Genomic DNA, 27705 nt, shown 5'->3' with positions numbered 1-27705 from the left:
CAGCTAGCCCGGCCATTACTGGTTTTTATTTATACTCAGCTAGTGTCATTATCTAGAAACGGCGAGCACATTTGTAAAATATACTTCAAAATACCTTTTATTTTACTTAAAAGATATTTAAAGGCAGTAAGTCGAGTTAGTATCAACATACAAGGTAAAAGCATTAAAAGTAAATGTAGTCATTATTTAACCTCGTCGTTTTCTTAATAACAGCTCATATTTAGTAAAAATAGAATCATTTTAGTTACTGATTAGTAGGGCTTAGTGTTTAATAATGTTGAAAGTAGGAAGTTAGGGTAGCTCAAGCTTGATTCATGGTGATATAAGTGATAATTTCTCTTTTGCGAGGCTGCTGTTGATCCAAATCTTAAAACAGTACCTGGACAAATATTTAGTAAATAATAAAACAAGAAATAAATTAAGTTTTTACAATGAAATTAAGAAGAAATTGTGTTTAAAGTAGCATTGTTATCTTTTTGCACGTTCACGCTGCTCCTCGGTGACGGCGGTGCTGATGCAGGCAACGGGAGCGCGCCGCAGGATCGTGCAGGGAGCGCGCTTTTGTTGCAAGTCAGGACGATGCGGCTGTCTCTGCGCATCCCCTCCGAGCCCTCCCTCTGCTAACCGGGCAGCTCCCTCCGAGTTTCCCCCCCCTCCGTTAAGACTTCAAAAACACAACTCATCCCGCTGATTTGTGCCCGACTGTCGGTGCTCCCGCTGCAGAGGGAGGCCTGCGCACCGAGGTCTGGGTCTCTGCACCGGGACTCGTCGCTGCGGTGGATCCAGTTCGGCCATGGCGCAGCCGAGGAAACTCGTAGATCTTCGGGTTGGGTGAAGGACGCGTTGCGCACTGATAGACTGGAGCACCCTTAACTTTGTAGCTGTGAGGAGACCAGGAACCAGTACTTTTTATTTGCCATTTCGGTCCTTGTCTTAGTTAATCTTGAACTCTCACTTGGTCCAGGACGTAAGGAGCATAATTTAGGCCCCTCTGGAGGTCCCTGAAACATACTTAGGGCACCACCCTTTAAAATATAGCCTCTTCCTCCATTGTTTTCTGTGTATTTACTGAACTGCATCCTCATTTTCTTTGGAGGAGAGGTGTAAACAGAACCAGCAGCAGACATGATGGATGCTGCAGAGTGTGGTGTGAGGGTGATGTGTCGCTTCAGGCCCCTGAACGAGGCCGAAATAAACCGAGGAGACAAATACATCCCCAAATTCAAGGAGGACGACACCGTGGTCATAACGGTAAGTCTGACAGTTATTGTTTGTTGTGATCTTTCTCTTATGAGTGGAGCTGGGATTACAAATACTGCAGTGTTTTAGAGGAACAAAGTCACCTGGAGCTCTGCAGAGAGGCTGGGGTGCCAGTTGCGCAATAACAATATAGTGCTGTGGTCTATTTCAGGAGGATACTATAGCAGTGGCAGCATGATTTAACACAACTTTATAGAGTTAAAGAGATTTTATAGAGAAATCATAATAGCAATAGTCTTCAGATAATCTATGATGAAGGGTTTTCTGCCAGATATGCTGCTTGTAAAGGTCTCTATTCTACTTATAAAAATAAATAAAACATTTGAAAGCCTGTATCAGGGTTGGAATTTAACTTTGCTGTCACTGCTGGATTCAAATATTTTCCAGCCACAATAATTTTTTTACCAGCCACTTCTTTTTTAACAAGTAGCTACTTACATTTCTACTATAATATGAAAATCAAGGTATATAGTATCCAAGTAATAAAACTTGTTTTTTTGACAATGTGCTTGTCCATGCAAACCCTTGCTATGCTGCCCATAGGGGCACTATAAAATAATAGACAGTTTCCTGCATTATAGGTTTTAGACTGGCTTGAATTTAATATTTTTTGAGCAATATCAGCAGTTTTAACACAAAATTCAGGGGTGTCAAAGCTAAGGTTCAGGGGCCAAATGTGGCCCATGGCCCGTTTTTAATTGGCCCACAGAATTTCTAAAAGATAAATGAAAAATGTCCCACATTAGATCATGAAGCTTGACTGTAGTGTGATATTTTAACGATGTTTTCTTATTGACTGTAGTTTTATGTTACCATGGGGGCTCATCCGGGACAGTAACAAAAACCTATACTCATCTGTGCATTAGACAACACATAAGAAATTATAGTTTGTGAAGACAGTATGGTTTTATGTGGATTAGTGTGTATTTTGATTTCTGTACCAGGCAGTGCTACGGTGCTAATTCTGTAAACAAACATTTTGACAGGACACATTGTTGATGTGCTTTTTTCTCGACTTACACTGAGATAAAACTAATTTCTCTGGTACATGGAGCATCAGTCTCACTCTGAAGCAGAGCCAGTGATGGCCAAGGCCAAGGAGGGCCTCCTTAAAATCCCTGAAATGACTTGCTGTTTGCCTTGTCAGCCATTAACCAGCCATTTAAGCATCCAACCACTAAGCACATCTTTTACCTAAATTGGACTGGATTTACTAACTTTAGTATCATAAAGGTGACTTGTATGAAAGTGGATAAAGCTTGGACACCCCTGTCTTTAACAGATATTAGTTGCAGTGCAGAACTACTCTCGTATGACTCAAACCCTCCCAGCAAACAGCTGCCTGTAAACATTTGATAGCAGCTCTGACACAGGGTAGGCAGAGGCAAGTTTTTTGGTCAGTGAAATCTGCTTGGCCTTGCTCATAAAGTCAATAGGAGCAAGCAAAATCACTATTTTAAGTTGGACTACTTTTATGTTCCTGCCCCAGAGGCTGGTAAGTTTAGCAAATTCACCCGGCACTGCTCAAAAATACCCACATTTGACTGCTGGCGGGTGCTTATTTCCCACCCTTGTCTGTATAGACACTGTTCTATGAAAGCATCCTCTAAATCAAATGTCATAAATTATGCAGAACGTTTACTGAAATACTGTAAAGTACACTAGGAGGAGTGACATTATCATATCTTTAATTTCTGCAGCATACATTGGGATAGGGGAAAAAAGTTACTCCACATGAATGCAGGGAATTTTAAAGGCTTGAATCTGGCTTGAACATTTAAATTTTAACAGTCATTGTTGAATATTTTTGGACTTTAAGTCTTTTATTTTATTTCAGGCTAGCAATTTAAAAGTCAAAATGTGATACAGAGTGACACTGATAATCTATATTGATACTAAATCAGTAATAAAGAATCTGCACTAGTTTGAGCTTTAGCCATTTGCAGTTTCTTTCCTTCTCTTTATCTGACTAGATGAAAACGCTGTGAAAGCGTGCCGATCATGCACATACTGAGTAAGAAAACAATGCTCAAGTATATAAAATGTATTTTCATATTGATTGTGTTAACTGTAGCGCTTTGCAATGAGTTAATTGCAAAAGCTCATATCCAAAAAATGATGATTCATTGTGCAGGCCTACTGTAAAACTATTTGTTAAACTAGCTTCTACTGCAGTATGAGTAATTGTTTCTATAAATAGGTTAATGATAGATGCTTGCATGTAATCCATAGCATAATAAACATTGTTTTGTGTAAAAGCTGCTCCAGTATAATTTTATGAGTCACTGAGAACTGAATTAAACAAAAATATTTGATGCTCCCTGTTTCAGCAGTTCATGCCAGTGTACCACATGAGCTAATAAATCAACATTTAAAGTCCCTTTAAAGAGAAATTTGAACTTTGTCTCTTAACACACAAGATATGTTGAAATAATTTAGCTGTAAGCATTTGAAAACAAAGATCTACGTTTGACTGTTTTTGTTTTTTTCTTTCATGAAGACTTATGAAGTTGAACTCCTCTTTCTTGTCTTGGTTTTATTTGGGCAGGGCACCCATGACATCACCAGTCTTGATGGGGAATAACCCCACCCCCTAACGTTACAATGATGTAAAATCACAGAGTAGTTCATTTGAATAAAGTGTGTTATTAGCTAATTTAACTGCCTTCATTGAGTTAACAGCCAGTTACATGCTGTGTTTATGTCCATTATGAGGTAAATGTCTTAAATCTATCAGCCATGGTGGACTACAGGTCATTTAAAGTAACATAACAGAGAGAATTGTGCCAGAAAACAGTAACTTTAATCCCAAAGTTCTGTCCCTGCTCTGGGACAAAGCTAGGCAGCTGCTCTCTGATGAGAAGCTTTTTTTTTTTAAATCTGAGAGGATCATATTTCTCCTGAGTGGGCGTGGCTTCAGCTCATTAAAGGACACGCCCACACCATACCTGAGCAGATTTTACTGTCTCATTTTTCATGATTTTGATGCCAAATATTATAAACTTAGAGATGTTTTTCATGACTTAAATTTGATGTGGTGGTTCACAACAATGTGGCCTGCCATACAACAAACCTAAAATACAGATTTGTTTTATCACTTTACAGGGACTTTAAGTATTGAAAACATTGTGTATTAGGTTTTTGTGATTCTTAAGGAGCCACTCATGATGCATTTCCTCTTACAGTTCAGATTTTTCAGTCAAAAAAGCTTCAGAATATGACTTTAGATTGGGTGATGTGGAATAGCACTACACAAAATATATAATTCAATATATCCTATATAGTCAATATATTGCCCAGCCCTAATACAACCTAAATTTAAGAGTTCTAGCCTGTCATAAACTTGCACTGAGAAACAGCTTTTTACAGCTGTTCAATACAAACCCTTTAACACTGGTCCAGAGAGATTTTTCTGCCAGAGAATATTGATTTCTCATGATTGCAACCACTTAGAGGATGCAAGTATTCGGCGTTCAGAGGTCAAATGTTAAAGCTGCGATGACCATGCACCATTATAAATGTGCTGATTCAGACAGCTTCAGGAACATCAGGATACTTTGTTCAAAAGTGTGTAGACACAGACAGAAACAATGCTGCCTTTGTGTGCATTATAACAAGGACATCTATAAGGTCTGGTGTTTGTTTTATCCTCCTGAAAATCCCAGATGGGTGGAGCTAATGCAGGCAACTGCATGCCATTTAGAACTGTATGTATTCTGTTTTACATTTAATTAGATTTCTCCAAAAAATGTTGAAACCAAGTGTAGTCATGCTAAGAGATCTAAGTGGACTTTGTGAAGTAAAGTGATGCAGATCAGTCACCCTACCCTACTGCTTCTGTTGCATTATTGCACACAAACTAACCCCTGCCATCCATCAAACTGCAGACACATTACTGAAGCCGTAGCTTCGATTTCTGCTCCTGTCAGTAGTTTCTCTTCTTCATCTCTGAGGTTCAGACAGACTCAGAGTGCTGCTGTTGCTGCCTTGGAGTGCTGAAAGCTGCTTTTTCTCCAAGTGAGGCCTGTAAACCTCCCAAGAGACGGAGTCAGAATTTTGACAAGGGCAGGAAAAGTGATGGATGGTTGTACCGGAAGATCCTGGAATGTTTAAGATATCCTGTTTTAGAACAGCAGAGGAAGAGCAACACGCAGAATCCTCAGACTATCAAGTTTATTAATATTACTCGTATTTACAGCTGAACAATTTGCAAAAATAATCTAATTGCGATTATTTTTCCCAATATGGCGATTGTAATTTAATGTGCGATTATTTTTGGGTTCCCCATCTTACGTGTTGTTTAACAAACACAAGCAATAAATCACTCCTTATTAAAAAGAGCACCATATTAGATAAACAAAACTAGGAATATATAACTTTTAAAAAAGAAAAGGAATTTTGATTTATATCTTTTCTTGTTATTCTTGTTTTGAATAAGAAAAACACACACATGAGGGTGAAAAGTAAGATTTTTGTTAAAAAAATAATCCACTAAAGAAACTCTGTTTGCATATAGTGTAGAGCAGTGATACTCAACATGGGGCTCTTTTATGTCTTAATCTGAAATATGATTCCCCTAGAACGCCTTAAACAACTTTTTTTTTTTTTTTTTTTTTTTTTTTTTTTTGCCATTTTCACCATTTTTGCCACTTTTCACCAATTTCAGCTATATTTTGCCATTAAATACCCCTTTTTCTTTTTTGGGGGGCCATTTTGAAACTTCTTTTGCCACTTTTTCCCCATTTATTCCACTGTAATCAAATTTTTTGCCCTTTTTCAAAAATTTTTTGCCACTTTTTACCCATTTAAGCGACCTTTTGCCATTACATACCAATTGTTTAATTTTTCCCCAAAATTTTTGCTTTTTCTTTTTGCTGCTTTTTTCCCATTTTTGCCCTTTTTTTCCCCATTTTTTGCCCCTTTTCGTCTGAATAAGCTACCTTTTACCATTAAATATCACTTGTTTCCTTTTTTACCTAATTTTTGCCTCTTCTTTTTGCCACTTTTTTCACGATTTTTGCCCATTTTCACCATTATTTTGTCACTTTTTGCCCATTTAAGATACCTTTTGCTGTTACATATCACTTGTTTCCTATTTTTTTCTCATTTTTGCTACTTGTGACTGCTTTTTGCCCATTTTAGTCACTTTTCACTCATTTTTTTTGCCACTTTTGGACCATTTTTGCTACTTTCTGACTATTTTCCCCGTTTTCTCCCAATTTTCGCCCCTTTTCATCCATTTTTGCTGCTTTTTGACCATTTTGCCAGCTTTACCTTATTTTGATTGTACTTCATGCAGTTTTGTCACTTTTCACCACTTAGATTGTGGCTCTTGCAAAGGTATATTTCAACAATTCGGCTCTTTGGTTGAGCGGGGTTGAGTAACATCTACTGCAAAAAACTGTATCGGGTACATTTCAGGTTAAAGAAATATTGCATTGTCTGCGATTAGAATATTGCAGCAGGCCATATTGCGATTTAATCTAATTTGTGATTAATTGCCCAGCCCTACTCGTAATATTATTTTCTAGAAGTGGTTATAACTTCCAAAACAAGGGTTAAAGTTGATAGAGTCAGAGCTCCAATGTTTTTTGTGAATGTTTCACAGATTCCAGCATCAAGTAAAAGGATTAAGCCAAATTTACTTCATGCTTTGCTCAATGTTCAATCTTTTAACTTGTATTGTTTTAATTATCACAGTCTTTATTGGACTAATCAAGCTATCTTTAGACAAACTATAATTGGAATACACAGTGCAAATATTTGCAGCATATACATATCTGTATGAAATATTTTAGAAAGTTAATTTTCAGGGGGTCGTTATGTTACACTATTTGCATGTCCTTCTTTTTGCACTGTAATCTTCTGTTATTCATTGTGTCCTGTGTTGTTTTGAAACAGGGTAAACCGTACGTATTCGACCGAGTGCTGCCTCCAAACACATCGCAGGAACAAGTGTACGACCAGTGTGCCAAACAGATCGTTAAAGGTATGACAGCTTAGACGGGCTGGGATGAAACGTTGCTGTTATGTAACTGTAATCTATCCTATATCTGCTCTACACTCTCTAACACTTAATCCCCCTCATCAGGGTTCTCTGGTCTTATTTTATGTAACAGAAAAGGGGAAATACTTCCTTATTTGCAGCTTTTTTGGGGTTGGTATTGGTATCATTGGTATCATGCTTGGTTTCGATTATGAAACGTGTTTTTGATCAGAGGTCGAAGTGCAGAAGACAGATCATATAGCCTGCTATAATCTCAAAAAACTGACTGCTTTTGGATGTGCAGAATACCCTTTAATAAGGCTGCTTTATAGAATGACTGGGGTTGTAAATCTGACAATATTTGAAGGAATGCATTATCCAGTATTCAAATCAAGCAGTTAGAGACTTTGTGAGGGTTATAGCAACATTTAGGCTGTTTTCAATGACTTGGGATTTTTTCAGATAAAATCTGAAGACTTGTGGACTGACTTTGAGTGCATGCAGGATCTTAGACTTGATTTTGTAGTAGAGAATTGATTTAAGGACTTAAGACTTGACTTTTACAAGAATGGAAAAAATTGGACTCGTCTGGGGCTTGATTCAAGGACTCAACACTTGACATTGAGATGGGTGCAACATTTTGGACTTGTCTGAGACTGGATTAAAGGACCCAAGATTAGACTTTGAGATGATTTTCATCAGTTAGACTTGTCTGAGACTTGAGTCAAAGACTCAAGACTGGTCATTGAGATGAATGGTAAATTTTGGACTTGCCTGAGACTTGATTCAGAAGTTTAAGATAACTGGAATATTTGGACTTGACTTTCTTCAAAGACTCAAGACTAGAAATGAATGGTATATGTTGGACTAACCATAGACTTGATCATTTTTAACATCTAGACTTATCTGAGACTTGATTCAAGGGTTTCAGTTAACTGGAATACATTTGACTGTTGTGCCTGAGTCTTGATTCAAGGACCCAAGACTTGATTTTGAGATGATTTGTAACATCTAGACTCGTCTGAGACTTGATTCGAGGACTAAAGAATAGATTTCCAGATGATGTTTAACAGTTAGACTTGTCTGAGTCTTGATTCATGGACATGAGGCTTGTCTGAGACCTGATTCAAGGACCCAAGACTTGATTTCGAGATTATTTTTAACAGTTAGACTTGTGTAAGACTTGATAAGTGGACCCAAGACTTGACTTTGAGATGATTTTTAGCATCTAGACTCGTCTGAGACTTGATTAGTGGACCTTAGACTTGATTTCGAGATTATTTTTAACAGTTAGACTCGTCTGAGCCTTGACTCAAGGACCCAAGACTTGACTTTGAGATGATTTTTAACATTTCAGACCCTTCTGAGACTTGATTCAAGGACTTAAGACCTGACTTTAATGGGTTTTTGTATATTTTAGTTTGATCCGTCACCTTAATTTGAGGAGCTGAGACTTGTTTTTGACCTGTAGATTTAAGGACTTGAGACCTGATTTGATCATTTGAGACTTGACCTGATAACTTGATAAAAAAGCAGCAGTAATTATGGGCAAAATCAGGGGTAAAATAATACTGAATACTTGTAAAAGTAGTTGTGATTGCAAGCCATGACATTTAATCTTTATTTAGTGTATACTGTCATAGCTGTTATATTCACTTGTACATCAAAAGCCAGGTTACTGTAACAGATAGGCTCGATAATATCGTTGTAATCCTGTATTTTAAGTGTTTCCATGTCGTTCCAGATGTCCTTGGTGGTTACAATGGGACCATCTTTGCCTACGGACAGACCTCCTCCGGGAAGACACACACTATGGAGGTGAGAGACTCCTTCAGTTCCTGGTCTTCTCTGCGGTTTCTGTCAGTTAAATCCCAGGCTCACCATACGAGGACTGGCACTGACCTTTATTGGACCTTTGAGTCTGCAATCAGAGGCTCAGAGTAGAGCAGGCATTGTGTAACAGACTTAAAACAAACAGTAAATCCAATCAGGCTCATACGATGAGTACGCTTTGAGGAATGAAACGCCTCATATATGAGACGGCTCAGTATCTTTGGATCTTCAGATCGACCCGGTTTCAAAGGCAGATTTCAAAGTAGATCTCAGGTTGAAAAGTAGAATCAGACTCACAGCATCCTGTATCGTTCATCTGCTCATAGCCTCAGCCGCCTGAAGCCTCCTTTACTTAATCCTCCGATCTGGGCTGCGTTGATAAAACTACTCTCTGTTCTTACATAAATCTGCACCTTTGAACCTGCTGTTTTCTCTCATATCCCCTTTAAAGTAGCTTCAAATTCAAACAGTTTAAAAAGCATGAAAAACACGGATATCCACTGCTGTTTTTAGGGCAAACTGCACGACCCCCAGCTGATGGGAATCATCCCTCGAATCGCCCACGACATCTTCGATCACATCTACTCCATGGACGAGAACCTGGAGTTTCACATCAAGGTAAAGAGAGAGAAATGTCATTTATAACAAATATTACAAGACAAATACTCAAAATTTGGCGTGGTAAATATTGTCTTAGAGTATAATGCACATGGTTTGGTGACAGTCAAACAGAAAAAGGTGTTTAAGAGTCATGAAATAAATTTGTATGAGTTCAGAATTGAAAAGTAAGGATATAACACACTATTTTTTCCAGAATGTTGCTCTCTCTTTCTCTGTTTTTTTCCCTGCAATTTATGACTTCTTAGTCCTGAAGAAATAACAGAATTGTGAGTGTTTTATCTCCTGTAAATTTGTGGTTACGTCCTCAGAAATCAAAGCTTTTTCCACAGATTTAACCACCTTCTGCTGGCTCTTTACTTTTAAGTTTTTACACATTGTCATTGAATTACTGTCGTATGTTGCAGTAGCTTTACATCAACCAAAATGTGTGCAATGTTTTCTTCTTTCAGGTTTTAATCATGCTCTTTTTAATGCTGAAGCTCCTTCATCGTAAGAAGCTGATGCTATTATAAACTTTCTTTGCAGGTTTCCTATTTTGAGATCTACCTGGACAAGATCAGAGACCTTCTGGATGGTAGGAATAATCATTGATCTCAGTTTGAATGCACTGAAGGTGATATTAATGGAACATTTCATTTGAAGACACTTTTAAGAATTATCATGTGACTCTGCTGTGCTTTCTCTGTCTCAAGTGTCAAAGACGAATCTCTCCGTGCATGAAGACAAAAACAGAGTTCCATATGTCAAGGTGGGTAAACTTCACCTCACATAATGTTCATTATCCATAAATGGGAAACCGCTTAGCTTCCATGAAGCTTTTGGTGGCTTCACTAGCAACATGCCTGATCTATATGGGCATATTTTGGTGCAAACATCTGATTTCATGCATTTGTAACGGTTTTTAATCCATCTTGTCTATGTCAGGGTTGTACTGAGCGTTTTGTGTCAAGTCCAGAAGAGGTGATGGACGTCATCGATGAGGGCAAAGCCAACAGACATGTGGCTGTGACCAGTATGTATCTTTATTTATATATGTTTAAAGATATATTTTTGGGGCTTTTGATGCTTTTAAAGGAGGACAGCGGAGAGAGTTGGGGTGAGACATGTGGAAAAGGAGCTGCAGGTTGGATTTGAACCTGACTGCCCACATACATGGGGTGCAACCTAACTAGTAAGCCATCTGCACCCCATATCTTCATATTCTGACATCAGTCAGTGATGTCTTTTATCCAGTTTTTTGCTTATCTTTAATTTGTAATCTCCCCTTTGGGGTTGGGAAGCCATTTTCAGTCAGTTGCAGATGTGCACCTGGAAAAAGTCACAGTCACAGTCAAATCTATTGTTCCATCTCAAGTCCCCTTTTTTATCAGAAATGTTTTGTAATGATTAAAAATGGGTTGCAATTTGTTGTTAAAGAAGTCCTGGGTCCTTACCACTGTAAATTTAAACCCTTTATCAGATCTGCTTAGCTTCAAAGATTAACTAAAGTAAAAACAAAGCATAAAAAAAACTTCCAAGTAAAATCAAATAAAAATTGTGTTATATATGTGTATGTAAAAAGTTACCCTCATAGTTTAAGTGTACATTTTTACGTGGATTAGAAAGTTGCAGCTGCTGCGATGGAATATCTCAATATTACCCGTTAAAAAGTTTAAAAAGTCAAATTTTGTCTTGTTTTTCATTGTTATGTAGACATGAACGAGCACAGCTCTCGCAGCCACAGCATCTTCCTCATCAACATCAAACAGGAGAACATCGAGACGGAGAAGAAGCTGTCGGGGAAGCTCTACCTGGTCGACTTGGCGGGCAGCGAGAAGGTCCGTCAGACTAAGTTTACATAAAGGTACTGATTTTTATAAATCTTAAAGTTGACGTTTAAAGTTTTTGTCCTCTGTTTGAGCAGGTCAGTAAGACAGGAGCGGAGGGAGCCGTTCTGGACGAGGCGAAGAACATAAACAAATCTCTGTCAGCGCTGGGAAACGTCATTTCAGCTCTGGCTGAAGGAACAGTAAGAGAATTAAATCACTGAGGGAGAAAATATCTGAGCACTTAGTGCTCTTTATGAGACTGTGGTGTTTGTATTTTCAGAAAACCCACGTCCCGTACAGAGACAGTAAGATGACTCGGATCCTGCAGGACTCTCTGGGGGGAAACTGCCGCACTACAATCATCATCTGCTGCTCGCCGTCCGTTTACAACGAGGCCGAGACGAAGTCGACTCTCATGTTTGGACAGAGGTACGTGAAACTCTTCAAAAGCTAATCAATGGAGATGTGATAAATAATTCAGAGCTTTATTTTTTCTGTTTTTTATGAGATATTTTTTGTGCCGTATAGAGTTGGAGCATGCTCAGAAGATGAATGAATCTGCTCTTTTTCATTATATATAGAATTAAAGCATGCTTAACAGTGAGGTATATGTGTAGGTGAATGGTGACTCATTATGACTATAGCTGACAGAAGTGCTGAAAACAAGACAACAGATGGCTTTACGGTTCCTACTGTGCATCTGCGTTTATTTAAAGATGCCTCCAGTGAAATCTCCATTCATGGACTCAGTGCTTCATTTTTTTATTCGTTTAAATACCCCATCTTTTCTGTTTTCCTTCTGATTACAATATTACATTTTGCATCGTGTTTGTGGTGTGTGAAACGATAAGAATCCAGCTGTCGCAGTCCTCTGAGTCTCGGGCATTAGGTTCAGACAGCTTACTGTTTGTGATAAATCGTGAAGCAACAGCAGAGTCAGACGTCTGATTACTGTTCAGCCATCTGCCCTCTGCTCGAAGAAACCCAGAGGAAATGAGGAAGAGACTCTTAAATCTGAAATGAGATTTCCACTGTTATATTACAGTAGAATATGAGGAAGAGACGGCAAACCGCACAGGTGTTATTGTGTAGGCTATTTAGGCCTCTGCAGATCTCCATGTAAAAATATACATGCAAGTACATTGAGCTGTGGTTGTTTTTGACTCTTTCAGAGCAAAGACCATCAAGAACACGGTGTCTGTGAACCTGGAGCTGACGGCCGAGGAGTGGAAGAAGAAATTCGAGAAGGAGAAAGAGAAGAATAAGAGTCTGAAAAACATCATCCAGAGGCTGGAGGCCGAACTCAGCCGCTGGAGGAAAGGTGAGAAAAAAACACAGACACAAGAGTGACATTTGAAGGATGCATAAACCCCGTTCTGTAAAAGATCTTCCACCATTTAGAGCGGAGGTTCTCAACCTTTTCAGCACTTGATCCCCAAAAATAAAGGTGCCAGAGACCGGGGACCCCACTGTCCCTGGAGGTGGTTGAACAGCCATGCATATTTAAAAGTAGTCATGTGCAGACAAAGCTGTTCCTCAAGGAGGATAAATGGGAGAGCTTTCTGCCACCCAGCCAAACTGGGGGCCCATGGAGTACATTGTTTAACTGTGATACACTTATTTTATATTTAACCTGAATAATAACCAACCTTATCAGAGCAACAAAAAGCTTTCATTTTTCATCTGGGCTGCAGTATATAGGCATCTTAAAAATGTACATCAATTTTCTTAAAATCAGTAATAAAACTGGTTAAAAATGGCTAAAGTGGGTTAAAAGGTGGTGAAATGGGATTTTAAAAGTAGCAGAAATGGGTTAGAAGTGGCACAGGTTCGACTAAAGTGGCAAAAATTAGCAAAATATGGAAAGAATGGGTTAAAGTGGCCAAAAATTGTATAAAAAGTGGTAAAAAGGGATTTAAAAATACCAAAATAGGATTAAATTAGCAAAAGTGGGTGGAAAAATTTGGTGAAATTAGATTATAAAGTGAGCTAAACTTGCAAAAAGTAGGTTAACTGAGGTAGAAACTGGCAGAGATTGGATAAAATGGCAAAAATGATCACAACAAATAGTGAAATGTTGTTAAAATTTGCACATAAAGGGGTTATTATGACGGTAAGTGTTCAAGCTAGCTGTAATAAATGATCATAATTGGATTAAAAGTTGCAACGAGTCATATAAGTTCCAGGCTCGCTGAAAATGCCAAGATTACCTTGATGCAGACAAGATGGCCAATATACATCCAACCCATACCGGAAGTCTCAACCGGAAGTCCGTACATCTAAGGTTAGGCCTAGGCATTAAAACCCGAATGGTTAGGTTCAGGCTAAGGCAGTGGGGAACGTGATATATTTGAGATCCAGCACCAAGGCTTAGGCTTAGGCTTAGGCGCGAAAAAGACTGACAAACACTGGCAGCTGGGTCCAACACGAAGAAAAAATGTAACTTTTAACTGTTTCTCTTCTTGTCGTGTATGACAGCGCTGGTCTGTAAGGCATTTTAATGATCACATTCAGAGAAAAACTGTCACATTGCCACCGTTCTTTGAAGCTATAGTGAGTCCTTCAGCTCTTCCTCACTGCTCTAACAACGGTAGCTCACGCTTGCAGTGTTTTCACTGTACCTGTACTTTAAGGAGTATTGGACGTATGTCTGCTACTTGTGTCAGAATCGCAACAACTCTAGTTTCAACACATGTAAAGACAATGCAAAAGGCTACTGGTGTTACAGATAACAAAAATGTAGCCCACAGTAATCTAAGGCATTCGACAGTTCAGCTTTAACGTCATTGAACATGGAGTGAATCGTGTACTATTTAAACACTGCTGAAGGTGTTACATGTGTTGTTTTGTTTCTAGTCCTCCTCTGCTCACAGACTGCAGCGTCTCCTTCACAGCATCCTCAACGTCCTTTTCGCTCTGTTGCATGGTAACCGCTGAAACCCCGCCCCTCTCTCTCCCTCGATTCTCCATCCCCCTCTCTGCACATTGTGTTTTATGTTTTAATCTCCGGTGGATGCTTCCTGATAGAACTCCCCCTCCTCTGTCTTAAATCAGCTCAGCAGCCTCTAAAGCCTACGTAGTGAAAACACAAACCGGCCCACGCGCTGACTTAAATACATTCTGCTGATGTAATGTTTCTGGTGTGAGTCAGCCTCTGGATTCATGCCGAGACATTTAAGCTGAGCAGTTCTTCACCTCTTCACTCCAGTTCCTCATTTGCTGATGACTTTTAGTCTTAATTAAAAACTCAGTTATCAATGTGGTTTCAGTTTTTTTTTTTTTTTTATCTGCTGATGTTAAACTGGTGCCAGCAGGCCGTGCATGGACTTTTAGATCTTTTTACAACAGAAAACCCAAAGCAGTATGACAGTATTTTAATGCAAATGCATGGTGAAGTAGCACAATATGCTGCATGTAGGCTCAGCTTTCTTATTGCAAGGTTTTTGCTCATGGTAGATTTATGTTGGGTCTTTTTAAATCAAATAGAAATTAGTTGTGATTTTGAACTTTCTAAATAAATAATTTTTAAAATAATGAGAGGGAATTGTTAGTTTGAGTGTTTTTAAGCTGAAGACTTCAAGCTTTGCTTTCCTCTCCCTCCATGTTTCAGGGGAGGAGGTTCCTGAGGAGGAGCAGCAGAGCTCCAAAGACCAGAAGAGCATCGAAGCGAACGACAACACTCCAGTCATTGACAACCTGGTGCCGGCCGGAGGAGGAGGAGGAGGAGGAGGAGGAGGAGTAGTCTCGGTCAGCAGGGAGGAACGGAGCAAGTATGAAGAGGACATCAGCAACCTGTACAAACAGCTGGATGACAAGGTGAGACTAAACACTCTTTTATTCAAAAACAAGACTCAAGATTAAACACAAAGTATGAAGACAAAGGGGCATAGTAACAGGAAAATAGAACTAAATACTGGACATGCTGGAGGTGTGGATGATCAAGCACAGGTGAAAACAATCAGGGGTACAAGGGTGACAAAACGGGAATTAATGACAGAACTTAAAGACCCTGTAAAGTGAAAATTAATCTGTATTTAGGTTTGTTTTATGACAGGTCACTGTGTTATGAACCCCTAAATCAAATTTCAGTCAACTGAAACATCTCTAAGTTCATAAAATTAAGCTTCAAAATCATGAAAAATGAGGTACAGGCAAAGCTTTCCCCCACAGTTTCAAAAAATCCTGGAGGAAACCCTGTATCTAGAGTGTTAAGACAAAAACTTTGGATTTCACTTTACAGGGTCTTTAAATATAAAGGAAATACTTAAAATACTATCACTGACAACACATGACGTGAGCTAATTTACATGCAAATTGAAATAAAACAGATTTAAATTGATTCTTAAATGAAATAATAGCCAATTAAGAAACTAAATTTTGGTGAAGAAAACTTGATTTTTAAGTGCTAAATTTGATGACTGAGATCCTGAAAAGACATTTTATCAATGATCATACTCAGAATAATAAAGCAAACCCACAAATTTTTAAGATTTATTGAAAATGGGAGAAAAAACTTGACCAAGTTACCTTATTTCTGCACATCATGAATCTTAAAACGTCGACAATGGGATTTTGAAAAATTTGCGTCACAAAAAATGGATGGATGGATGGATGATGGAGGGACAGATGGATATATGGATAGGTGGAGGGACGATGGATGGATGATTGCTCTGTAAATCCTTAAGTTTCCAGTATCTGAATATTTTAATCAGAGCGTCTCTGACTGGATAGCATCATTATTTTCCTTTTTTATTAATCTACTCAGTGATGTGGCAATTCATGATATTTACAGCATCATTTATGGCAGCTTTTGCATACTCATTGACAAACCACTAAAGGAAGAGGGCTGCAGGAGGTAAATAAAAATGAAAGGAATCAGAATTTAGGATGAAAAATACAGAAAATAGTCTGTACAGGTGAGCAATGATTAAAAGGTCACTTGTCTCATTTAAAACACAGTCATGAAATCTAAAAGGCCTTTATTCTCTGAGGGGAAAAAATGTTAATTTTTCTTTATTTCAGTATAAAAAAATGGTGTGACACTTAATTTTGAAAATTTTGCTGAAGGTCTGAAACAAGGCTGATAATCCTGTTAAATATTTCATTTTAAAGTGGATAAATCTATATCTTAACACATTTCTGATTTATTGTAATGGTCTGATAGAAATTTCTCCTTTACTCCACAGGATGATGAGATCAACCAACACAGCCAGCTGGCTGAGAAACTCAAGGAGCAGATGTTAGACCAGGAAGAGGTTTGTCTCTTAACCTTTAAAATACATTAAAACTATGAATATTTTATTTTAAAGAGGATTTATGAGGGTGGTCGAGTTAACTGACACTCTATTCCCCGCCAAGCTGCTTGCATCGACGCGGCGAGACTACGAGAAGATCCAGGAGGAGCTGTGCCGACTGCAGACGGAGAACGAGCTGGCTAAGGAGGAGGTGAAGGAGGTGCTGCAGGCACTGGAGGAGCTGGCTGTGAACTATGACCAGAAGAGCCAAGAAGTGGAGGAAAGAGACCAAGCCAACCTGCAGCTGACGGAGGAGCTGCAGCACAAGACGGTGAGAAGGAATCCTGTCAAAATAAAGCATGCATCCTGAATTCTGCAGATTGTTTGATGCTTGTTTTGTGGACAGGCGTTGTTGTCGGCCGTGCAGAGGGAGCTGAGTCAGCTGCAGGAGCTGAACGGTCTGCAGAGGAAGAGAGCTGCAGAGGTGCTCAACCTGCTGCTGAGAGACCTAAGCGACATCGGAGCCATCATCGGTACCAGCGACATCAAGACGGCCCTGGTGAGAATAGACACCAATCATTACTGAAGTTATCTTAAGACATCTCCCAAAGAGGGGTGAAAGAACAAAAACAAAGGGAGTATACGGTGTCTTAATCTTTCACGCTAGCTCACCTCTAACCCCCTCTCAGTCCTCAGAGTCAAAGGGGAACGGCTCAGCGGTGGAGGAGGAGTTCACCGTGGCTCGGCTCTACATCAGTAAGATGAAGTCTGAGGTGAAGTCTCTGGTAAACCGCAGCAAACAGCTTGAGAGCACGCAGGCCGACGCCCACCGCAAGATCCAGGCCAACGAGAAGGAGCTGGCCTCGTGTCAGCTGCTCATCTCTCAGGTAGTTATCACTACGGCCATGCCACTAATATGCCTGAAACTGCTGTAGTATGCATGCCAGGCCAGTAGATGGCAGTGTGACTGATAATGAAACACATGCACGTACACCTTTGCATCCTCCTGGTGATGTCAACAGACAAACATGTCTGACACACAAATGTTTGTGTGGACAGATGAAGTCGGGTTTCTTCCTAGTGACAGTCAACTACAAAATAAGTAGATATTTAAAAAATGGGAACATAAAAAAGGGGGCACGAAGTGAGCAGCACAAACAAACAGAACTCAAGAGTCAGACATTGTTGTTGCCATTGTTGTATCATCTGTGCAGCACCAGGCCAAGATCAAGTCTCTGACGGACTACATGCAGAACATGGAGCAGAAGAAGAGACAGCTGGAGGAGAGCCAGGATGCTCTGACCGAGGAGCTCGCTAAACTGCAGGCTCACGGTTTGCACATTTATATTAACCATTAAAACATCTTAGCTCAGGTAAAAACAGGTTAACTTGATGGAATTTTCCTCTTTGTTCTTCTCAGAGAAAAGACATGAGATGTCAGGAGAGGAGAAGGAGAAGGAGGACATCGGCAGACACGACGGAGACGAGGACATAAAGGTGAGGAGGAAAACATGTCACTGAGAATCTCTGTTAAAGAAATGTGACATAGCTGAATGTTTTTGTGTCTGTGTGGCACAGAAAACTCTGGAGGAGCAGCTGGAGAACCACCGGGAGGCTCACCACAAACAGCTGAGCCGACTGAGAGATGAGATCGAAGACAAGCAGAGGATGCTGGATGAGCTCACAGAGTAAGTCTGACTGTTTTAAACCTCACTACAGTTTTAAAGATGTTAGAGACCACAGACATTAGAAGAAACACATGGCATGAGATATTTTAATCAGAGTTTGCAGTAAAATAATTATACTAATTATTTAGACCAACGTTACTGAAAACTGCCCAACCAAAGAGCCAAATTGTTGAAAATAAACCTTTGCAATAGCCAAATTTTAAGTGGTGAAAAAGTTGTAAAAGTGGCTAAATAGGTCAAAAAGCAGCAAAAAAATTGGTGAAATGGTGCAGATTGGAATAAAATGGCAAAAACTGAGTGAAAAGTGGCATAAAAGGAGTCACAGATGAAAAAAATGGTCAAATCTGCAAAAATCTGCTAAAAATTTTGAAAAGTGACTAAAACTGTCAAAAAGCGGCAACAAAATTGGTGAAAAGGCGAAAATAGGCATTAAATCAAAAACTAGGTGAAAAGTAGCAAAAACTGGTGAGAAGTAACATAAATAAAGGAGTTACAGATGATAAAAGTGGTCAGAAAGTGGCAAAAATGTGGTCAAAATTGTGAAAAGTGACTAAAATGGTAAAAAGCTGCAAAAATGTGGAAAAAAAAATAGTGAAAAGTGACTAAAACAGCCAAAAGCAGCAAAAAATGGTGAAAAGGTGCAAAATAGGCATTAAATGGCAAAAATGGTTGAGAAGTGACATAAAAAAAGAAGTTACAGATGATAAAAATTGTCAATGTGGTAAAAAATAAGCAGCTTAAGTTGGGTGAAAAGTGGCCACACTTGTGAGTACAACTCTCATGAATTGGTCTGTGGTTGAGAAAAGGCACAATCAGTCATGCAGAACAAAGGTATATTGTGTGTCTGAGAAGTTGTTTGAGGCATCTGAGTACATCTCATGATAATTCTAGCAAATTTTACAATGTGCGTTTTTAAAGTTACTTAGTGTATTAGAGGCCCTCTAAAAGGTCCAACAAAATAAAGAGGATCTGTTAATTTCTTGGAAAAAGGTGACATTTATAAAGTAAATTTTTGAGATTATAAAGTTGTTTTTTTATAAGTACCTGAACTCAGGATTTTTTTAGTTCAAAAGTCATAAATTATGACATCATGAAAATGACAAATTTCAAGTTTGTAATGTCAGAATTTAACATTCTAAACTAATGAATTTACAAAGATCCAAACTGAAAACAGTGAATAGAAATGTCTCTTCAGAGTTCAGGGAACAATGATAATGTGATAATTCTTGAATCATTTCCTCACTGAACAATCATACTAAGAAAAATCTCTTGATTAGGTGATCAACTGTAGGACTTATGTAAGGAAAACAGCTTCATCTGTTGCAATTTTCTTTTTCCACAGCGCTTTCAGATTTTATAATGTCAAAAAAAATCTACCTTTTAGTTGACATAAATTTCCAATTTTCTTTTCTTGTAAATTTATGACTTGTTAAATTAGAAAATTTTGAGATTTTTCTTAAAAATTGACTGAACCTTCTCATTTTTGTATTCTTATCATGGCCCTTGAATGCCATCGTAATAATAATATTAAAAAAATTAAATTAAAAATATATGCAGATGTTTATCAAGAACAAGTTTATGTAGGCCTGTTATGCTGGGATTTTGTCAATAAAACAATTAAAAATGATGTTTCATTTCTCAAAGATTGTCCTGGGGGGGCTTTAGAGTGTTTAGAGTAGAGGGACCCCAAAGAAAAAAGGGTGGGACCCCCTGATGTAATGTTATATCATTTTTAGAAATGTTCTGCCTTGTACCATTTTTGAAGCCCAATAACTGTTTGGAGAACTTTCCAGAAACCAGATAAACAAAATGAATATATGCTGATGTGGTTTGTTGGCATTTCTCCAGACAGTTACTCTGCCTTTAAAAACTGAACAATCAAAGCTTACCGAGCGTCTTCTCTCAGTCTGAACCAGGGTCTGCTGCTGGAGCAGGAGAGGCTGATGTCAGACTACGACAAACTGAAGACTGAAGAGCAGGAGAAGGACGCCAAGCTGCAGAAACTCATGTGAGTAAAGGACTCATCCGTACGTTTATTTTTGTTGAATGTGAGTTAATGTGCTTTTTGTCTGCAGGCTGCTGAATGAGCAGAGGGAGCAGGCCAGAGAGGACCTGAAGGGCCTGGAGGAGACTGTGGTAAGTATTTCCTGTTTGTACAGCAGAGGAGATGAAGTCCCCATGAGGGGCTCAGTGATCATCCATGCATGCAAATAAAGATTCCATCCTGTAAAACTTCAGCTGTGTTTGCGTTTTTGTTGCATAACCCCCTACTTGCATCTCTCATGGCTCCCCGGGGGGGCGCCGCGCCACGTCCCCCCTCCTCCATCAGGCATGCCTTGATCCAGGTACCGGCCACAGTGGGGTTTGAACCCCAGCATCCCTGTGCAGAACTGGTCTAGTCCAGTCCTCTGTGCCACCGCCGCCATACCTTTCACGCCACCAGCTCTTCTCCTGGCGCATTTATCCTCTTTGTTCAGGATGTGGCTTTAAAATTAACTGAGACCAAGATGGGAGTTGAACCTGCAACCTCCTGACTCTGAGTCAGTCCACTATCTCTTTAGGCTACAGAGTCAGACATCCAGCAGGGCTTCAGATGGACTTTTCCTGATTTATTTGGACTAAACTCTTGAAAACTTAAAAATATTGGTTATATTTGAATGGCCAACTCCTCCATGTCTATGTCTCCTGAAGTCTCTATGTGGACTCATAATTTTAAATTAGATTAAACTATGGTAAGATTTGAACCTGTAAACTCCTGATCCAAAGTCAGTTGGCTTTTCCACTAAGCTATAGTGTCTCAGAGGATCTCTTGATCTCTGCTTTAGGGAACTGGACTTAAAAATGCACCAGGAATCAAACCCACAACCTTCAGACTCTATGGCAGTCCTCTTTACTCCTGAGTCAGTGATTTACACCAGCAGCTTTCAAAAATCCACAGAGCCAAAAGAAGATTTGAACCAACAACCTCATATTTCTAAGGCAGTCACATGTCTGACTGAGCTAACACACAGGCTAGAGCCAGCCACAGTGTCCCTGAGACTTTCCTGTGAGACCATTTTCACATCTTGAGTTGCACATCTCCTTGCGTTATAATCTTTGCTGCTGAAGACCATTTTCACATCTTGAGTTGCACATCTCCTTGCGTTATAATCTTTGCTGCTGAAGACCATTTTCACATCTTGAGTTGCACATCTCTTTACATTATAATCTTTGCTGCTGAAGGACACTTTCACATCTTGAGTAGAATATCTCTACAATCAATAATCTTTGCTGCAGAAGACCAGTTTCACATCTTGAGTTGCACATCTCTTTACATTATAATCTTTGCTGCTGAAGACCATTTTCACAGCTTGAGTTGCACATCTCTTTATGTTATAATCTTTGCTGCTGAAGACCATTTTCACAGTTTGAGTTGCACATCTCCATGAGTGATAATCTTTGCTGCTGAAGGACACTTTCACATCTTGAGTTGCACATCTCCATGAGTGATAATCTTTGCTGCTGAAGACAGTTTTCACTTGAGTTGCACATCTCTTTTATGTGATAGTCTTTGCTGCCGAAGACCATTTTCATATCTTGAGTTACACATCTCAATGAGTGATAATCTTTGCTGCTGAAGACCGTTTTCACACTTGAGTTGCACATCCCTTTACGTGATAATCTCTTGACTGCTGAAGACCGTTTTCATACATGAGCTGCACATCTCTACATGTGAACATCTTTGCTGTGAGAGTGTGTTCATACCTTGAGTCAAGCTCTCTTGTTCAGTCCGTTTGTCTCACATTAATGACCTTTGATATGAGGTTCCTTTCCTTTGGATTTCTGGACTTGTGTTTAGGACTGATCTATGAATGTTTTATCTCCTGATATTCTCTACTTTACTGATGTCTTTACTTTAGAAGCTCATGGTTAGATTACAAAGTTCAGACAAGGCTTGAACCCCAAACCTCGAGCTTTCCAGTCAGTTTTCTGTCTCACTGAACCATAGGAACAGTTGGCTTTGCAATATTTCCATGGTTATTACTCGTTTCTTTGTACACCAGCTCCTAAAAGTTCCCTTCTGTAAGATTCGAACCCACAATCTCCAGGTTCAGAGGCAGAACTCCAACTTGTTGAGCTATGCAGAGAGAAGCTTTAAGTATTATTAGTCTTTGATTTGGATACAGGCCTTAAAAAACTTGAAAAAGTTTTGAAACATAAATTTTGAGTTTTCAAGACAGAAAAAGCAGAAAAATAAAACAAATGCATTTTCATTCTGAAATTTGCTGAAAAAAAAGAGCAAAAATTCCATATGGCCTATTATCAGAATCATCTTTTTTTCTGTCCTCTCAGGCCAAAGAGCTTCAGACTCTTCACAACCTGCGAAAACTCTTCGTCCAGGACCTCACCACGCGGGTCAAGAAGGTACAGGCCTCCTCTTTCTCTCTTAAATGTTTATTTTCTCTCTGAATATTCCAGATTTACATTTAACTCTGCTCTTTGTGTGTTTTTTAGAGTGCAGAGCTGGACTGTGAGGAGGGACTTGGAAACGTGGCTCAGAAACAGAAGATCTCCTTCCTGGAGAACAACCTGGAGCAGCTCACCAAGGTCCACAAGCAGGTAAAGACACAAAAAACATTTTTATTTACAGAATACAGTAGAAGTTGTTTTAAGGCAAGGGTAGAGAAATTATGTGCAGAGGAAATAATGAATGCAAAAGTCAAATAATGTGACATTTATTTCCAAGCCCCCTAGTCTCTGTCTTCAGTGTCAGGATTTTCCTACATATTTTTTTTTTTTCAGTGGTTTTATCTTTTGGGGCTTCAAGCAATTAAATAAGCAAAAAATCATGTCTAAAATGTCTCTTTATTCCATGCAATCTTTGACAAAACTTGTCGGATAAATGTAAAGAAAACTGGTGTTATAACATCAAACCTTAAAGTACTTCTCTCCCTTCCGTGGATCCCTCCAGCTGGTCCGAGACAATGCAGACCTCCGCTGTGAACTCCCCAAGCTGGAGAAGCGTCTGCGAGCCACGGCGGAGCGAGTCAAAGCTCTGGAGAACGCCCTGAAGGAGGCCAAGGAGAACGCCATGAGGGACCGCAAACGCTACCAGCAGGAGGTGGACCGCATCAAGGAGGCCGTGAGGGCCAAGAACATGGCCAGGAGGGGCTACTCGGCACAGATCGGTGAGTTTGGTAAGCTTGGTAAAAATATTCGTTAGGTAAGGAAAAAAGGTTGAGTTAATGCTTTATTGTTTGTGCAGCAAAACCCATCCGACCTGGACATCACCCACTGTCGTCACCCATCGGCAGCACCATCAGAGCCGGAGGAGTCTACGCCCACAACTAGAACCACAACACCAAGTTAACCAGTGAGTTTTATTTTTACCATTTCCTCTCATTTCTTTGAAATTCTCTGATAAATGTTGATGTTTACAACATTTCCTCTTGCAGACAGACCATCAACAACTCAACGCATGCCCATCGCCTCACCTGGACACTATAAGCCCCACCCCTCCTGCTGGAACACCAATGGGAGGTCACCACTACAGACTGAGAAGAAAACATCCACGGTGTACAAACTAACATGAGGAGTAAACGTGTTTCATTAGCTGAATGTAGAAGTCAGAGGCCTCATTGAAGAAATATTCTGTTTGAAATCTTAGGTAAAAATGACAGCGTTTTCCTGATCATAAATGATTTATTGATATCAATAAATCTGCATAATTTCAAGTGAGGCATTTCTAAATAAGGCCCTGACGTTTCAAATATGAATGTTTAGAGAAGGTGTTTTAGTTTCTAGAGATTCAAAGCTAAGATTGAGACTTGAGCTTCTTATTTTATCTCCAACTGGCAGGAATTCATTTCAAAAAAGTTTAAAAGTTTGGGAAACTTCATCAAATTACCCTTTTTTTAAACAAATAATTGGAAAAATAAAGTTATATTGCTCTACTGTGAGCAGCTGGTTGGCTTAGCCTAGCACAAGACTGGAAACGAGAGGAAATTTAGAGCTTGGCTCTTATGAAAGGTGAAGTTAATCTTGACATGACATGACATAAAACCCCTCCAACAAGCCAAAACTTTGATTTCATAACTGAAGAGGTGGATCTGTTTCTTTGAAGGGGTTAAAGGGTCAGTTTGAATAGTAATAAACAAATATGGATCTGTTACTTTTCAAGAAAAAGTCAACATTTTTGAGGAACTAAACTCAGGATTTTGTAGTTTAAAAGGTCAGAAATCTAAGAGAAAAAATTTCCCCAGAGTCTGATCAGGGCTTGACATTTACATCTGCTAACTAGCCAAATGTGGGGGGATTTCAGCCGTGGCAGGTACCAGATTGACTCCAACTAGCCACTATGACCGGTGGAATTTATTAGTGTCACAACCTCAGCCTTATCTGGTGGAGATTTGTCTGAGTGAGGATTAGATATGTTTATGAAACCATCTGCATTTCTGATTGTTTGACTGAAGTTAATTAACAGCCAGTGTTTTAATATTAGAGAGAAACGGAGCATGTGTTTCATCTCATACCAGACGTACCCAATCTGACATATACACATAGTCTCCAAACACAACAATTGTGGCTAGTGACTTTTAAAGAACAAGTAGCCCAAGTGGCCAAAAAAGTTTACATCAAGCCCTGGTCCTGATGTTAGTGATAATGTCTCTCTCTGCTTATTACAAGTAAAAAATACAATTTTATCAGCTCACTTATGCACAACTTATGCTTAAGTGGGATTTTCTCCCACTCCATAGGCTGGTTTCAACTTTACAATCTCGAATAGTTTATGGTTTTGGTCCTGGTATATTTACGACTTTTTAAGCTTGAACATTATGAGTTTGTTTCTTATAAATGTATGACTTTCATCTTCTCAGAGATTTTGATTTATTTTCTCAAAATTAACAGATCATATTTGTTTTTATTAATTCATAAGAGCGGCCCTGATATGCAGTTGTGTGTTTGACCTTTACAATTCAGCTGGCTCCAGTCTGAATAGGCTAGGCTAAGCTAACAGGATGTAGCTTTATTTGTAGCACAGAGACCTTAAAGTGGTGCCAATCTTAACCCTTTAATTCCCAGCCAAACAAAACAAGTAGGAATAGCTCTTAAAATGTCAAATCTGACACTTAAGCAGCCAAAGGCTTCGATTTTCTCACCTAGTCACAGAAATATTTAAAGATGAGATGGAAATTCAGTCTGCTAGCGTGTGAGTAGGTTCTTCACAGATGATGTGAAGCAGCAGTGGAGGATTATTGTAATTATTTATGATTTCTGTGAGCCACAGACCGGCACCAGTCCATGGTCTGATGGTTGGAGACCACTGGTTTAGATCATTAAACTCTGATCTTGCCCTTGTTTCCTCAGTCTTGCCCATTGTGAATGGAAATCCGTCTCTCTGTAGAAATCCAGATCAGTTAGCTCAGCTCAGCTCAGCAGAGCTGGTTCTTTTTCTTTAACAGTTTAGCTTTTTTAAAAGTGGATTAAATAACAACTAAGGATGGAGGAAAGGCACTCAAATAGGAGCTAGCTACAGTGGCTCACATTACAGAGCCGTTTTGTCACACAGGCTCGTTCATAAACAGCACATCATCTCCCCACAAAGTTTCTACTGTTGATAGTTCATCACTGTTTCAATTTAAAGCATGTTTGTGATTTTTTATGTTAAACGGGTTTAGCTAGCCTCTTAGCTCAGCACGAGACTCCTCTAGACTCATCTCCCTTCATCTGGCTAGACAACGCTTGTAGGTCTGCAGAACTGAGTGGTTTATGATAATGAGCGCCTCCATGCCAGGAAAATCTGTCACACTGTGGTAACAATCTCTGTTTTGTAAAGTTTAGGAGTCGTATTTAATGTGTGTAGAAATTTTCTGATGATAACTGCAGCATCCATTTAAAGCTTTAGAGTTCTAACTTTCCCCACTTGCTGACACCCAATGGACATTCTGGTTCACATGACTACAAACAACCAATCGGCTTTGGTTTTATTTCTAAACGGTTTGTCTTCTGAGCTTTTGCCACTTTTTTGGTCATTTTTTCAGTTAAAATTTGACTACCTTTAGGTGACAATCGTCAATCTAAAGAAACACATCACCTGCTGAGATATTTTTCATCAGAAAGCAGAAAGAAAAACAACTAAAAATGTCACTATTTTAATAGGAATCTAAATGATTGATCACCTTAATGTGATGTAAAAGTCTAAGCTGTACTAACATTTCTTAGAGTTGTCTTGCAGGGTCTCTGACCAGCCAATCAGGGGCCCCGACACTCAAGAACAGTCTAGTTCAGGAACATGAGGAAGTTTGACTAAAATAAACCTTAAAATTTGTATTTTTTTTGGCAGCAGAGTCTTGTGAGAAGCTCCTGATCAGCCAATCAGAGACCTTGAAAACACAGACTGTGCCAGTCGATTGAACTTTGAAAAATCCAGAATAAAAACGCAAACTTCAAGGGTAAAACAATCATAATTTTTCACTCTGCCACACCGTGTGCCTTCAGAATCACCTGATTAACAGACGTATCTATGTTGCTTTTACCAGATATCTACAGGCGTATAAATTTGAACTATTATTCACCCTTTAATCAGAAATATGTATTTAATGTTTGCACTGCTTCCCTCTGTGCTGCCACTTTAGCATGTCTTTGAATGCAGTACGTTTTCTCCTTTATCGGCGACGCGAACAGCAACTTTACAGTGGCAACTTGTTGCCTTAAAAGTTGCCGAAGAGCGTCCCATTTCTGAGCCTGATTATTTGATGTTTAACCGTTTGTTTGTGGCTGTTTGGAGCGAAGGGCGGCTGAAAATCGGCGCATAAATAAATGAAAAGTGCATGGACTCGAGCTTGTGTTACCAGCATGCTCAGGGAGGAAAATGCTGAGGATGTTTCTGTGCTTTTACCTCATCAGGATGTACATTTTAGCAGTTTTTTGGTTTGTTTTTGGCTGTGGAATCATAACTCTAAGGCTCAGTCCCATCTCTAGCTGCTACTCCTGCCTCTACTGCTCTTCCCAGGCATAACCGGACATTTCTACTAGATTTGATTTTTTTAAAGGCTTGCTCCAGGTATAACATCCATAAAGCATTAAAGCAACATCAAATTAAGATATTAGATGGATGCTGCGATATTTCCTAATCTTATTTGTGCTGAAAATAGCTGCAAACGTAGAGGCAGGGCGAAGGGCAAGGGGTGTAATGGGACTGAGCCAACGTATATTCAACTGATGCAATTAAAGCGAATAAAGATGACTCTAACTTTCATTTTTGTCTTTTTTTGTGCTAAAAAAGGACAAACTCA

General features: G+C 39.2%; 1 protein-coding gene across 1 annotated transcript; it reads left to right on the top strand.

The window, feature by feature from the left end:
- The first annotated feature begins 564 nt into the window (after positions 1–564).
- Positions 565–27668, top strand: LOC121506338 (kinesin heavy chain-like). Its single transcript, XM_041782106.1, has 26 exons — positions 565–1251; positions 7162–7249; positions 8991–9064; positions 9593–9697; positions 10226–10274; positions 10393–10448; positions 10625–10712; positions 11393–11517; positions 11604–11708; positions 11789–11937; positions 12681–12829; positions 15119–15324; positions 16695–16763; positions 16867–17073; positions 17149–17301; positions 17432–17629; positions 17957–18074; positions 18163–18239; positions 18321–18430; positions 20337–20438; positions 20506–20566; positions 22763–22834; positions 22925–23029; positions 23382–23598; positions 23676–23783; positions 23866–27668. The coding sequence occupies exons 1-25, from the start codon at positions 1126–1128 to the stop codon at positions 23759–23761; spliced, it is 2895 nt and encodes a 964-aa protein (XP_041638040.1). The 5' UTR covers positions 565–1125; the 3' UTR covers positions 23762–23783; positions 23866–27668.
- The last annotated feature ends 37 nt before the right edge of the window (positions 27669–27705 follow it).

The sequence above is a fragment of the Cheilinus undulatus genome, linkage group 24 (genome assembly GCF_018320785.1).
Source record: "Cheilinus undulatus linkage group 24, ASM1832078v1, whole genome shotgun sequence".
Taxonomy (NCBI): Eukaryota; Metazoa; Chordata; class Actinopteri; order Labriformes; family Labridae; genus Cheilinus; species Cheilinus undulatus.
This window is presented reverse-complemented; position numbering and strand designations above follow the sequence as displayed.